This window comes from Pelodiscus sinensis, chromosome 13 (assembly GCF_049634645.1).
Source record: "Pelodiscus sinensis isolate JC-2024 chromosome 13, ASM4963464v1, whole genome shotgun sequence".
In the NCBI taxonomy this organism is placed as follows: domain Eukaryota; kingdom Metazoa; phylum Chordata; order Testudines; family Trionychidae; genus Pelodiscus; species Pelodiscus sinensis.
The window spans coordinates 13,398,696-13,414,052 of record NC_134723.1 but is presented as its reverse complement, the minus strand read 5'-3'; the positions used below and the strand labels follow the sequence as shown (position 1 = coordinate 13,414,052).

Here is a 15,357-nt window from a genome sequence, read left to right as displayed (position 1 = left end):
TCTTCCATTTTTCCTGTGTCAGGTACTATTAAGTAAATACACTTCTCTCTTCCTCACATATGTAATATCTGAGCAATTTTCAAGTAGCAATTGTAGAAGTCTAATAACTCAAAGAGAAAGCAAAGAGATAATGTTCATATCTGAATTAAATTCTCACACTAATCACATCAAGCAACTGCAGTTGCTAAGCAATCCTTAAGAATCAGCTGGAAATCCAAAAGGACCTTAGGATTTACAAAAGTCAAGCACCATTGCCTCCATACTTTCTGGGTGTGTCTCAACTACATGGTTTTTTCGAAAAAAGTAATCTTTTTTCGAAAAAACTTCCTCTGCGTCTAGACTTCAGCCACATTCTTTTGAAAGTATATCGAAAGAAGGCAGCAGTTTTGTCACTTGCGGTAAACCTCATTTTATGAGGAATAATGCTTTTTTTCGAAAGTACTCTTTCGAAAAAAGGCACTATTGAATACAAACTGTGCTTTTTCGAAAGAGAACATCTAGATTCTTTCGAAAAAAGGCATTTTTTTGAAAGATTCTTTCGAAAAAGCCTCTTTGGAAAGAGGCTTGTAATCTGTTTCTCCCAACTAGTCAGAATCATTTGCATGTTATCTGGGTTGAACTTTAGACAGGTCATTTTAATCCAGGCCCTAATGCTAGCCAGGCACCTGGAAAACAAAAGGCACCATGCTGTTGAAAGAAAAATGTCATCTCAATATCAATGGCAAGACAGTGCAAACTACATCACTGTGGTCTCCACTGCTTCAGGCACATGTAATAGAAGGGATGATATAACTATTCTCTTCTGAAATAGAGGTTGAGGTCTTTCAGACTCAGGGAATGATGTCAAGTAATTAACTGATGTACGATGCAGTTATTATAGTTTTAAATTATTAGTGGAATAAAAAGACTGTTTAACAATACTTGCTTAACAAGTCAACCATAAAAAACCATCATTCATATTATTTTTAAGACTATCTGTTTCCTGTTTTGTCTTTTCAGATTATTATAATGAATAGCTCATGTGGAAAAGATTCTTTAATCTTATTTTGCTGAACTACTTCAAATACTTAATAGTGAGATGTGCAAAAATGCAGTAGCACCTTTCCCTTTGAGACTAGTATCAAATTCTCCAAAAGATTGTGGAAAAAGAATCTTAGTGCAAAGTTTGTTCCAACTCTCCTTCAAAGAGATTATTTTAACATGTTTTAAATTAGGCTAAACAAATGACACCTCTATTAAAATGAACGTATAAAGACATAACATGTGTTTACAGCACTGGTTCATCCTCATGCTGAATGTTATAGATTGTATGCTGTTGGTGGACGGGATGGCAGCTCCTGCTTAAAATCCATGGAATGCTTTGATCCACATACTAACAAATGGAGTATGTGTGCTGCAATGTCTAAGAGGCGAGGAGGTGTTGGTGTTGCGACATACAATGGATTTTTATATGCAGTAGGAGGTCATGATGCACCTGCTTCCAACCACTGTTCTAGACTTTCTGATTGTGTGGAAAGGTAAGAAGTTTTGTTTTATTTATTTCTTTATTTTATTTTTAAGTCCCTGCACAACAAAGGATATAGCATAGCTTGGAGCATCACATTTGCAAAATTTATTACAATAGTAAAATTATAAAAATGCCAATAGGCTGGCAGAAGTAAGGAAATTTGTAGCACGTAAGGTGTTCTTCCCTATATACACATTAGTACTTCTAGATTTGCATTATAAAATCTATGGCTACATGCTTTACCTATCTTATGTTTTTAGCAGTAATAATGAAAGGATCAGAGTTATATAGGTGTTATATTAGTTTTATAGCCACTATAGCCGAATGTAAAATCATAGAATCCTAGGGCTGGGAGAAACCTCAGGAGGTCATTGAGTCCAGCCTCCTGCCCAAAGCAGAACCAACCCCAACTAAACCAACCAAGCCACAGCTTTGTCAAGCCGAGATTTAAAAACCACTAGGCTGGAGATTCCACCACATCCCTCAGTAACCCATTCCAATACTTCACCCCACCCCCAGTGAAATAGTTTTTCCTAATATCCAACCTAGTCCTCCCCCACTGTAACTTGAAACCATTGCTCCTTGTTCTGCCTTCTGTCACTACTGAGAACAGCCTCTCTCCATCCTCTTTGGAACCTCCCTTCAGGACATTGAAGGCTGCTATCAAATCCCCCCTCACTCTTCTCTTCTGCAGACTAAATGAACTCAAATCCCTCAGGCTCTCTTCATAGGTCATGTGCTCCAGCCCCCTAAACATTTTGGTTGCCCTGCGCTGGACCCTCTCCAATGCTTCCACATCCTTTCTGTAGTGGAGGGCTCAGAACTAGACACAATACTCCAGGTGTGAACTCACTAATGTCGAATAAAGGGGAATAACAACTTCTCTAGATCTGCTGGAAATGTTCCTCCGAATGCACCCCAGTATGCCATTAGCCTTCTTGGCTACAATAGCACACTGCTGACTAAGATCCAGCTTCCCATCCACTGTAATCCCCAGGTATTTTTGGCTGAACTGCTACTTAGCCAGTCAGTCCCCAGCCTGTAAGGGTACGTCTACACTACAGCGCTAGTTCGAACTAACTTAGTTCGAATTAGTTAATTCGAACTAAGCTAGTTCGAACTAACGCGTCTAGAACTAAAAACTAGTTCGAACTAGCGTTTTGCTAGTTCGAACTAGTAAGTCCACATTGAGTGGACTCTGAACAGGGCTTAATGATGGCCGGAAGCAGTGCCGGCAGGGCATAAAAGGAGGACTTAGAGCATGGAGATACTGTCTCAGGCTAGCCGAGGGCTGCGCTTAAAGGGTCCCGACCCCCACCCCGGACAGACAGTTCTCAGGGGTGCCCCGCTTGCAAAGCAGTCCTGGCTTGGAGTGCCCGGAGTACCCACACTGGGCACATCACACCACTCGGCCATCAGCCCGGCTGCACTTACCGCAGGCTGCGATCTGGGAAGAGGGGGCGATCTGGGGGCTGCAGGAGAGCTTCCACCCCCAGAAGCCTGCAGAGCCAGCCCAGTCCTCCCCATCGGGGGCTCGTACCCCATTCCTCCCTCACCTCCTTCCACTTACCCTTCCCTAGCCCCCCTTCTTATTGATGTACAAAATAAAGATAACGTTTCTTCCAACATTGACTCTGTCTTTATTGAACAAAACTGGGGGAGACTGGGAAAAGGAGGTGGGAGAGGGGAAGAGAAAGGCTGGGAGAGGGGAGGGCAACTAACATGATCAGGGGTTGGGAACAGGTCCCAGATGAAGAGAGGCTACAGAGAGTGGGACTGTTCAGCTTAGAAAAGAGGAGACGGAGGGGGGACAGGATAGAGGTCTCTAAAAGCAGGGGTTGGGTGGAGAGGGTGCATTCAGAAAAGTTCTTCCTGAGTTCCCATAAAGAAGGACTAGAGGACACCAAAGGAAAGGAATGGGTAGCAGGCTTCAAACTAGTAAGAGAAAGTTGTTCTTGACAAAGCAAATAGTTAACCTGTGGAACTCCTTGCTGCAGGAGGCTGTGAAGGCTAGAACTAGAACAGAGTTTAAAGGGAAGTGAGATCAAGTGATGGAGGTTGGGTCCAGGGAGTCCTATTAGCCAGAGGGTAGGAGTGGTGTCCCTGCCCAAAGTTTGTGGAAGGCTGGAGAGGGATGGCACGAGACAAATGGCTTGGTCATTGTCTTCGGTCCATCCCCTCCAGGGTCCCTAGGGTTGGCCGCTGTCGGCAGACAGGCTACTGGGCTAGATGGACCTTTGGTCTGACCCAGTACGGCCAGTGTAAGCTCAGGGCTCAGGGTCGGGGGTCTCAGTGGACCCCCTTGATTTTCATGCACACCTGGTCCTGGGTGGCCAGGCTGGCAGCTCTCCTGCCCTAGCCGGCCACTTTCCTGTGCCTAGTGCGGAGATCGTGGACGAGGTCCACGATGTCCGCACTAGCCCAGGAAGGTGCCCGCCTCTTGCGGTCCAGGGCAAGCTCCCGGGAGCCGCCAGCCTGGTCCCGGCAAGAGGGGGTGGGCTGGGGGGCATCGGGTGGGTGGCTCTGTGCCGTGCCAGGTGCAGGGTCTGCTAGCTGGGTGCTGGCAGGCTTGCACCTGGCACGGGCACCGTAGCCAGCCCGTGCCCCTTTAAGGGGTCCGGGGCCGGGAGGGGGGCATAGAGTTTCCCTGGTGTTGGCCAGAGTGGCCACCAGGGAAACCTGGGGAGGGCTAGCCTCCCACTAGTTCGAACTAAAGGGCTACACAGCCCTTAGTTCGAACTAGCTAGTTCGAACTAGGCGTTAGTCCTCGTAAAATGAGGTTTACCTAGTTCGAACTAAGCGCTCCGCTAGTTCGATTCAAATTCGAACTAGCGGAGCGCTAGTGTAGCGCATAGGAAAGTTAGTTCGAACTAACGTCCGTTAGTTCGAACTAACTTTCTAGTGTAGACATACCCTAACAGTGCTTGGGATTCTTCCATCCCAAGTGCAAAACTCTACATTTGTTCTTTTTGAACCTCATCAGATTTCTTTCGGCCCAATCTTCTAATCTGTCTAGGTCACACTGGACCCTAACCCTGCCTTCCAATGTATCTACCTCCCCCGCTAACTTACTGTCATCTGCAAATTTGCTGAGGGTACCATCCATCACCTCATCCAGGTCATTAATAAAGATATTAAACAAAATCAGCTCTATAACCAATCCTTCAGGTACTCAGCTTGAAACCAACCACCAATCTGACATTGAGCCATGATCACTACTCGTTGGGCCCGACAATCTAGCCAGCTTTCTATCCGCCTTACAGTCCGTTTATCCAATCCATACTTCCTTAACCTCCTGGGAAGAATATTGTGGGAGACCATATCAAAAGATCTGCTAAAATCAAGATATATCACATCCACTGACTTCTCCATGTTGACAGAGCCAATTACCTCATCATAGAAATCAATCAGATTGGTCAGGCATGACTTGCCCTTCGTGAATCCATGTTGACTATTCCTGATCACTTTCCCCTCTTCCAAGTGCTTCAAAATGGATTCCTTGAGGATCCCCTTCATGATTATTTTGGAGACTGAGGTAAGTCTGATTGGTCTGTTGTTCCCTGGATTGTCCTTCCCTTTTTTTAAAAATGAGCACTACATTTGTCTTTTTCCAGTCATCCAGGACCTCTCCCAGTCTCCATGTCTGTGTCTACACTGGGCCACTTATTCCGGAAAATCAGCCGCTTTTCTGGAATAAGCTGCGAGCTGTCTACACTGGCCCTTGAATTTTCGGAAAAGCAACGATGCTCTACTGTACAAAATCAGCCGCTATTCCAGAAAACTGTTCCGGAAAAGGGCCAGTGTAGACAGCCCAGTAGTCTTTTCCAGAAAAAAGCCCCGATCGAGGTGTACCAGTAGTTCGGAATAGGAATCCTAGTCCGAACTACCTAGTTCGAGCCCCGTGTAGCCACGCTGCATGGGGTTCGAACCAGCGGGGTTTTAAAAATGGTGGCTCCCCGCTTATGCAAATGAAGCCCGGGAAATTCAAATCCCGGGCTTCATTTGCAAGTGCGGTATGCCTACATTACCCCGCTAGTTCGAACTAGCGGGGTAGTGTAGACATACCCTCTATCTGTTCTTTCTCCACCAAGGACTGCCCACCTCTTTTCCATACTGAGTTGTCTAGTGCAGTAGTCTGGGACCTGACCTTGTCTGTGAAGACAGAGGCAAAGAAATATTGAGTACTTCAGCTTTTTCCACATCGTCTGTCACTAGGTTACCTCCCTTATCCAGTATGGGCCCCACACCTTCTCTGATCACCCTCTTATTGCTAACATGCCTCTAGAAACCTTCCTTTTACCCCTCACATTCCTTGCTAGCCGCAATTCCAGTTCTGTTTTTGCCTTCCTAATCTCTCCCCTGCCTTCTCAAGCAATATATTTATACTCCTCCCTTATCATCAGTCCAGGTTTCCACTTCTTATAAGCGTCCTTTTTGTGTTTAAGCTTGCTAAGGATTTTCCTAGTAAGCCAATAGGGTCATCTTGCATATTTGCTTTTCTTATTGCACATCGGGATGGTTTCTTCCAGTGCCTTCAATAAGGCTTCTTTAAAATACTGCCAGCTCTCCTGGACTCCTTTCCCCCTTCATTTTAGCATCCCAAGGGATTCTGCCCCTCAGTTCTCTGATTGAGTCAAAATCTGCTTTTCTGAATTCAAGGATGTGTATTTTGTAAATGTAAATAGATTGGTTTTGGATGCTATGGTTCATATAGAACACAAATGAACAGTACCTTCAAGTTTGGGTTTGTGTATCCCACAGAAGCAGAATTCTGCAAAGGTATGTCAGCCCTATTCAAGTTTTACTTTAAGAAGGTAAATCAAATTAATTATATTTTCACCAACTCCCTAGGTTCATGGGTAATGGAAGACTCATTTATTCCTTTACATATCTGGCTTAGGAGCACATTATAGAATCATAGAATCATAGAGCTGGAAAAGCCCTCAGGGGGTCATCAAGTCCAGCCTCCTGCCCAAAGCAGGTCCAATCCGAGCTAAATCAACCCAGACAGGGCTTTGTCAAGCCGAGACTTAAAAACCTGTAGGGATGGAGATTCCACCACCTCCCTAGGTAACCCCTTCCAGTGCTTCACTACCCTCCTAGTGAAATAGTTTTTCCTAACATCCAACCTAGACCTCCCGCACTGTAACATGAGCCCATTGCTCTTTGTTCTGCCATCTGCCCGTACTGTGAAGAGCCTTTCTCCATTCTCTTTGGGACCTCCCTTCAGGAAGTTGAACGCTTCTATCAAATACCCTCTCACTCTTCTCTTCTGAAAACTAAATAAGCCCAAATCCCGTCACTACTGAGAACAGCCTTTCTCCATCTCCTTTGGAGTCTCCTTTCAGGTAAAGGATGTTATCAAATCCCCCCTCACTCTTCTCTTCTGCAGACTAAACAAACCGAAATTCCTCAGTCTCCCTTCGTAGGTCATGTGCTCCAGCCCCCTACACATTTTGGTCACCATCCGCTGGACCCTCTCCAATGCATCCACATCGTTTCTATAGTGGGGGTCCCAGAACCAGGCACAATACTCCAGTTGTGGATTCACCAGAGCCACATAAAGGGGAATAATCATTTATCTAGCTCTGCTGGCAATGCTCCTCCTATTTCACCCTAATATGCCATTAGCCTTCTGGGCTACAAGGGCACACTGTTGACTCATATCCAGCTTCTCATCCACTGTAATCCCCAGGTCCTTTTCTGCCAAACTGCTACTTAGCCAGTCGGTCCCCAGCCTGTAACAATGCTTGGGATTCTTCCATCCCAAGTGCATGACTCTGCACTTATCCTTGTTGAACTTCATCAGATTTCTTTTGGCCCAATCCTCTAATCTGTCTAGGTCACTCTGGACCCTATCCGTGTCCTCCAGTGCATCTACCTCTCCCCCTAGTTTAGTGTCATCTGCAAACTTGCTGAGGGTGCAATCCATCCCCTCATCCAGGTCATTAATAAAAATGTTGAACAAAACTGGCCCTAGAAATCAACTGCCAAGCTGACATCGAGCCATTAATCACTACCCTTTGGGCTCAACAGTCTAGCCAATTTTCTATCCATCTTACAGTCCATTTATCCAATCCATACTTCCTTAACTAGCTGGCAAGAATATTGTGGGATGCCATCTCAAAAGCTTTTCTAAATTCAAGACGCATTACATCCACTGACTTTCCTATATCTACAGATCCAGTTACCTCATCATAGAAACTAATCAGATTGGTCCGGCATGACTTGTCCTTCGTTAATCCATGTTGACTATTCCTGATCACTTCCCCCTCTTCCAAATGCTTCAAAATGGATTTCTTCTAGATCCCCTCCATGATTTTTCCTTGGACTAAGGTGAGGCTGCCTGGTCTGCAGTTCCTTCTTCCCTTTTTTAAAGATGGGCACTACATTTGCTTTTTCCCAATCATCCGGGATCTCTCCTGATCTCCAGGAGTTTTCAAAGATAATGGCCAAAGGCTCTCAAATGACATTTGCCAACTCACTCATTACCCCCAGATACATTTGGAATGTTCCCTCCATAAATAATTGTTCTTCAAAGGTGAGCTTCATTCAAATACCTGACACAAGGCCTATTCACCATTTAACTCCTACATTAACCCTCAAAGGTTTTACAGTAAAAGCTTTGCTATCTCTAATGTTGGGAGAGTGGGAGTGCTGGTTTCTCAAATATTCTGGTTAACTATAAGGCTACGTCTAGACTGCAGGGTTCTTTCAGAAGAAGCTTTTCCAAAAGACATCTTACGAAAAAACTTCTTCCAAAAGAGAGCTTCCACACTGCCAAAGCACATTGAAAAAGAAAACTGCTTTATCAAAAGATAGTGTCCACACTGAATGGATGCTGTCTCACATTTAAGCTGTGATTGCTATTGATGCAGTGGCCACCTGTGCTTTTTCCTCTTTCCTCTTCTTTCAAAAGAACTCCCTTTTCCCCATCCTCACAAGCCTTTTTCCAAAGGAGCTCTTTCAGAAAAAGGCTTCTTCCTCATAGAGAGAGGTTTACCAATGTAGGGAAAACCCCTCTATTCTTTTGATTTTTTTCCCAAAAGAATGCGATTGCATTGTGGACGTAAGTGAAGTTTTTTCAGAAAATCATCTGTTTTTCTGAAAAAACTCTGTAGTGTAAGACATTGCCTAAGAGTTTGGAGTGTGGGATCTGAGCTAAGGGAGTGAGATGAGGTGTGGGAGGGGTGTGTGGATCTGGGGAAAGAGGGTGACATGCTGCTTACATGGTGACTTATCTGAATATTTAACTAGCAGTATTGGTAGTACAAATACAGAGAACTATTTAGAGCAGGGCAGGCCGGCTCGCCAAGCCTTTTAATCCAGCCTGCAGAATTCCTAGCCAGGACTTTTGGCTTCAAGTTGCTCAATGCAACTGACATGTGGCTCTCTGTGCTGTGCACAGGGAGGGGGGAGCTTCATGCATTGCCCCCGCCTCCTTCACCCAAAGTCCCTTTCAGACCCTACACCCTGGGTTGATCTAGACTGCAGGCTTCTTTCAAAAAAGGCTTTTTCAGAAGAGATCTTCCAAAAAAATTCTTCCGAAAGAGAGCGTCCACCTGCCAAAGTGCATCAAAAAAGTAATCTCCTTTTCAAAAGATGGCGTCCACACTGAATGGATGCTCTCTCGCATATAAGCTGTGATTACTATGGATGGAGTGGCCACCAGGGCACCTGTGCTTTTTCCTCTTTCCTCTTCTTTTGAAAGAACTCCCTCTTCCCCATCCACACATGCTTTTTTCTGAAAGAGCTCTTTCAGAATAAGGCTTCTGTTTCATAGAAAGAGGTTTATCAATGTCAGGAAAACACCTGCATTCTTTCGATTTTTCTTTCTAAAGAATGCAATAGCAGTGTGGACATAAGTGAAGTTTTTTTTTCAGAAAAACACCCGTTTTTCCAAAAAAACCACCTGCAGTCTAGGCACACCCTCTCTCCTGCCCCCCAGCCTCTTATCCTGAGCTCCCTTCTGTACCCTTGACCACTTACTGAAATCTTGGTGTGGCCCCTTATAAAAAATTATTGCCCACCCCTGGTTTAGAGTCTCTGTCATTGTGATGCTTTGATAAATGCATGAGAAACATGGATGAACATGCAGAATACTAGAGGGGATAGACAGAATAGCTAAATTCTGCTTTCAGTTACACTGATGTAAATCTGGAATAACTATTTATTTAAGGGAAATTTAGAGATTATATAGGCCATAGAAAATTTACAGTTTTACACATGTTAAATTTACAGTATGCATTTTGAGTTGCCAAATTTATAAAGGTAAATATTTTAATCAAAATAAAATACCTACTTGAGAGATGTTTCACTTTTTCAATGAAGTTTACTTTAAATGTTAACTGTGACTTGAAATAGCAGATGCATGTTTTATGAGCAAAGGGGAAGAAGAATACATTTAAATTTGTAGCAATTTATCTCATTAAGCTACTGTCACAATATAATTGCTGCACATTTCATAAGACCAGGCATGAAATAATTGTATCTAAGCAGATTAGAGAATAGACAGACTGTAACTATGTCCTGTAAAATCAGAATAGATTTTTTTGTGTGTTCTTAAAGAGTCCTCTAGTGGCTAAATAAAACATTAAACTATTTTTCCTCTCTGTCTCTTGTTCTGGTGGTAACTGATTCTGCTTGGAGTGTTTCAGGCATTTTTTTCTACATTTGTAATTCAGCTAATCTGATTTGATTATTGTTTTCTAAAATTCAGAACATTACCTTATCTGTGATTAACTGTTTTCTAATAACTGTCAAAATATCCTAGATATGATCCTAAAACTGACACATGGACAACAGTGGCACCTTTAAGTGTACCACGTGATGCTGTTGGTGTCTGTCCTCTTGGGGACAGATTGTATGCAATAGGAGGCTATGATGGACATGCTTACTTGGACACTGTGGAATCTTATGATGCACAAAATAATGAATGGACAGAGGTAATCTCCTTACTATATAGTTTAGATATGTGAGTGTGTGTGTGTGTGTGTGTGTGTATGTCCATTTGTTCAAGAATTCCTCCTAAACTATGAGAGCTAGGACCATCAAATTTGGTATTCAGCTTCCTTTTTATCCTAACTTAAAGCAAGGTCAGGATTTGGTTGTTCCAGGACAATGGGATATGCCTGGAATTTGATTGTTTCTCAAAAAATGGAAACAAAACTTTAAAAAAACAACGAACAGTTCTGCAGCATCTTAGAGACTAACAAAATCATAAATGGTATCATGAGCTTTTGTGGGCACAACCCACTTTTTCAGATGGTCTGGCAGGAGGGACAGGGACAGTTATACTGCAGAATGACTGGGGGGGGAGGGGCGCAACACATGTCCAGAGATGGGAACTGGGACAGCTATAACCCCTTTGGGCCAGGAGGGGGCAACGGTGGAGAAAGGGACAGTTATCAACTATATATTTTGTTTGTGTGTCTGTCCATCCTCCAGCTGAGGGACTTACACCTCTCCCACTGCTGTGCCCACTGCAGCAACCATGGACAAGTGCTTCTCATCTGACCCCAAGATGCTACAGTGAGAGAGGGCTGAAGTAGTCCTCTCTCCCAGGGCAGCCTGCATACTGAACCCCTCGTCCCCACTCTTGAACAATGACTTAAATGAAGAAAAACAAAACTTATTTGAGCTAAGGGCCCAGCAACACTGGGTAAATCTTCTATATTTTTTAGAGAGTTTGTTTGTCCATTTGATCAAGAACTCTTCCTAAATGACAAGAGTTAGGACCACCAAATTTGGTAAACATATCCTCTTATCATAACATAAAGCAATGTAAGAATTTAGTAGTGACAGGAATATGGGATGCCTAGAATGGGATTGTTTCTCATAAAATCAAATAGTAAAGAGGCAGAAATACCAAATCAAGTACAGTCCTCAAAACTGACATAATTGAAAGAGTGTTGAAAGAGACTGAACTGAAGATGAGCCAGAAAAATAGGATGAACCTGGAAAGTAACATCTGACAACATTAAATTCATGCTATATTTAAAATTTAACATCAAGTTAATTTCCAAATAAAAATTATATTAAGATGGAGTTACTATTGAAAGCATACATTAATAATTTACAATAACACAATATATGGAAATGATCATCTGAAAACCCAGTATTATGAATGTAGGAAATTTAGAGCATTAAAAGAAATCAAAGCATTTTGACATTTAGCAGTCCACAGTTAAAACACAAACAACTTTGACTTTGCTCTGTATTGACATTGTGCAATGTGCATACAATTAACATGAATGTATATTAGCATTTGTGGTCCCTAATTAGATAAAACTGATTTTTAAAGACAGGTGAGGTTGTTTTAATGTTCCTTAATATACAAACAAGTTCACACTTTTTTTCCTCAACATTGGGATCTGATCACACTTCTGCTGGCCTTAGTCCTATGCTCTGTTGAACATAAGAATATTACTGAGATCATATGCTAATTAACACAATCCTCCCCCCTTTTCCAAGCAAGTGTAAGCACAGCCATTTTCAGAATATGGTGAGCTGAACAACTTAAGTATAGTCTGCAGTTGTTTGATCACAGTAATGATTTGCCATTTAGCTGTATTATGTCTCTACATATTGTGCACTGTAATTATGGAACTTTACACAATGCTAATGTGCTGAAACAATCTACAATATTTTGGAACATACAAGAAAAATGGCAGAAAAATGATAAAATATCAATAAAAACAGCTTTAATTAATGAAATCTATTTGCTCCCCTCCTATCAACTACAGTGAAAATAGAATGGAAGGGTCAAAGCAAATACTCTCACTTTATAATGAACCTACAAATTCTTTGAGTTCTATCTTTGTTCCTAAAAGTTAAATTCCATGTAGATTCATTGCATTCTGTGGAATTTTACTTATTGTTCAGAATACTGAATCTAATCATAGATTTAATATTGTTTTGATTACTAACAGATTTTTTTTAAGGTCTACTCAACTTTATAACTTCCAGACAGTGGCTTTCAACCTTTCCAGAATACGGAACCCCTTTTAGGATACTAAGTGCTTACAAAAATCAGACAAAACCACAAAAGTATCACAGCACGCTATAACAGAAAAATTACTTACTATCTTAATTTATTTTATGACTATAAGGTACAAATAATTGTAATATAAATACTGCATTTCAGTGTACAATATCAGAGCAGCATAAACAAGTCATTATCGGTATGAAATTTTAGTTTGTACTGAATTTGCTATTGATTTCTAGGTAGCCTGTTGTAAAACTGGGCAAATATCTAGATGAGTTGATGTACCACCTGGAAACTACTGTATACACCACCCAGGTACACATACCACTGGTTGAGAACCACTGTTCTAGACCAAATCATAAATGGTTTTTAGTTGTCAGAGATCCTCTTGGCTAGCATGTTCCATGCTTCTGGACCACAGGAAACTGTGTACTCGCTCCAATAACAACTAAAAAGTCCTGGATAGCCATGAAATCATGGCATCTTTCATTAAATTATGCTAACAGCAATTTTTTTTAAAAAAAATCACTTTTGCATAGTTTTAGTTAAAGACATTTAATTATTTTACATATGCTACCATACATCTTTTTTTACATAAATCAAACTGCTTTCTTTTGAATCTTTGGGTGATAGATTACATGAAGTTAACTAAGTAGAAAAATGTGTTTCCTCCTTGTAGGAAGTGCCTGTCAACATTGGAAGAGCTGGAGCTTGTGTTGTTGTGGTGAAATTGCCATGATGGATGTCCCTGGTATGAAATAAGCCCTGACTACAGTTCCATAAAAATCATGTGACAGGAGAAGAAACAAGTTCCCAAACATAGTACAAAACTACTTTACAATCTTGCAGTTCTTGACACGAGGAACACTCAAATCTGAGCCATTTTGTGGTTTGAGCACAAAACTGAAGTTTATCTCCATTGCACAGACAGGTTTTTGCAAAACATGAATCAAATGCGACATCAATATTTTGTTACACTTGATATTCAGCAAATACAATAATATATTGAAATGGTTCAAGTTTATTACAAAACTGTACATGTTATTAATAAAATACAACAGTGGCTAAAGTGAAAGATATGTATCACTGTAAGATTTGGTATAACTTTTCTTGGCCATATCGGCAGCAATGTTAATATATTTAGAAAACAAATTCTTATTTAAGTAAATGAAAAGCTGATCCTGGATAAAAAAGTGTTCAGTAATAGATAACTGTACAAGAGGCATTTGCATTTGAGAAATAACAGTGACAACAGAAAATTGCAGTAAAAATTCCTTTTAAAGTAAATTTACTTTAATTTCATCTAATTTCACAAATGAGAATGTTTAGTGATTTTCTTTAAAAAATAGAAGCAAATTAAATCAGAAAACTAATTCTACACAAAATTACAAAACTGAATTTCCAATTGTGATACTGTTTAACATTTTATTATTAAACACTATGACAGAATAATCATTTTAGCAATAAAGGAGATTAAATTTTCTAACAAATTTTTAAAAATAGCAGGCCAAAGAGTCTGAAGACATCATTCTTTTGTTACATTTGTGGCATTCAAATACAATTTTGTTTATACAAAGATAAAAAGATTGCTAATGTAATTTGTAGTATCTAAAATTGGTACTTCGATATTGCATTGATATTCACTACCATTTTGCCAGTCACACAGTCAATTTATTGCCCTCTGACTATCTGTCAGAATATATTACATACATTTGGCTTTTCTTGAAATAATCACCATGCATTAGACTTGCTGCTGGTAAAATGTTAGTGTAATTATATTCAGCAAGTATATCTTACATAATGGAAAATGTATATCATATTGATATAACAATCTATGACCTCAGCTAAAAAGTGCCAGATTCTGCACATGTCCAGTATAAAACATTGTAGTGAAGGAACATGTGCCGTGTGTAACATTATGTACCATTAAAATAAGCATGTTTACATTTTATCTGAAACCATCTAGCATGCTAAGAATGAAGGTAAATTTCACTGAATCAAGGAATCACTTGAAAAACAGTACATAATATTCAACATGAATAACATCTCTTTTATGTGCCAGGTTTTTTTTTCGTTTTTGATTATTTTTTGAGTGCTGGAATTATACATTAGGGAATGTTAACATGTATGTAAAGCATTCTACACTGTAAAACATGATATCTGAGTAGTGTCTATTTTAGCCTTTAAAACTCATTTCATTATGAGAAAAATTCAGGGTAAAATAGTGACTAATGTGCTTTATAAATATGTAGACAACTTTGGGGATGGAATGTTTCATTTTCAGAATGCTGCAATATAATATGTAGAAAAATTCTAAGATATAGCAACCATGGGATTATTTAAAAACATATTTTTAAACCTGCAAATCAATTCACACAAATTATGTTTATAGTATGGCATGCTCAATTAAAATAAATGTTAGTTTCTCTCTAGAACGTCTCTATGTAATTTCTGACAGTATTCCAACAATTGTGCTATTCTTAACTGTATGTTTTCTACCAGTACATTTTCTTTTAAAAGTAATTTTATATAGAAGTCCCAATGTTGCTCATAGTAGCAAACTTCTCTCCTCTCCTGGTAATGCTGTATCATAGGTCATGTGTTCCTTTGAGTAGGTGAAAACTGATATTTTAAGAGGAATAGAAAATTTTCCTAGCCCTCATCACACTAGGCTGTGATCTTCATCAGGGATCTGTGCTAGTCATCCTGCTATTATTCTTTTGAGATAATCTCACACTCTTGACATAACTGTACTAGGTTCAGATAATAAACCAAGATCTACTTTTCCCCTCTGTCCAAATCCTGTTTAGCAGCTTTTACCAGTCTATCCTAATATCCAAGAAGGTTATTACGATGCTAATGC

At 40.5% G+C, this 15,357-nt stretch overlaps 1 protein-coding gene across 4 annotated transcripts in view; it reads left to right on the top strand.

The window, feature by feature from the left end:
- KLHL4 (kelch like family member 4) overlaps positions 1-14,923 on the top strand; it is an 89,126-nt gene extending 74,203 nt beyond the window's left edge. For 3 of the 4 annotated variants that reach the window (XM_006121432.4, XM_014572706.3, XM_075940742.1), the window contains exons 9-11: positions 1,305-1,517; positions 10,281-10,452; positions 13,174-14,923. In XM_006121432.4, the coding sequence (XP_006121494.1) occupies positions 1,305-1,517; positions 10,281-10,452; positions 13,174-13,233 (445 nt within the window). In that variant the 3' untranslated portion in view covers positions 13,234-14,923. Of the gene's footprint in view, positions 1-1,273; positions 1,518-10,280; positions 10,453-13,173 lie in introns of those variants that run through there. The other variant, XM_014572705.3, reaches the window with a different exon arrangement.
- The last annotated feature ends 434 nt before the right edge of the window (positions 14,924-15,357 follow it).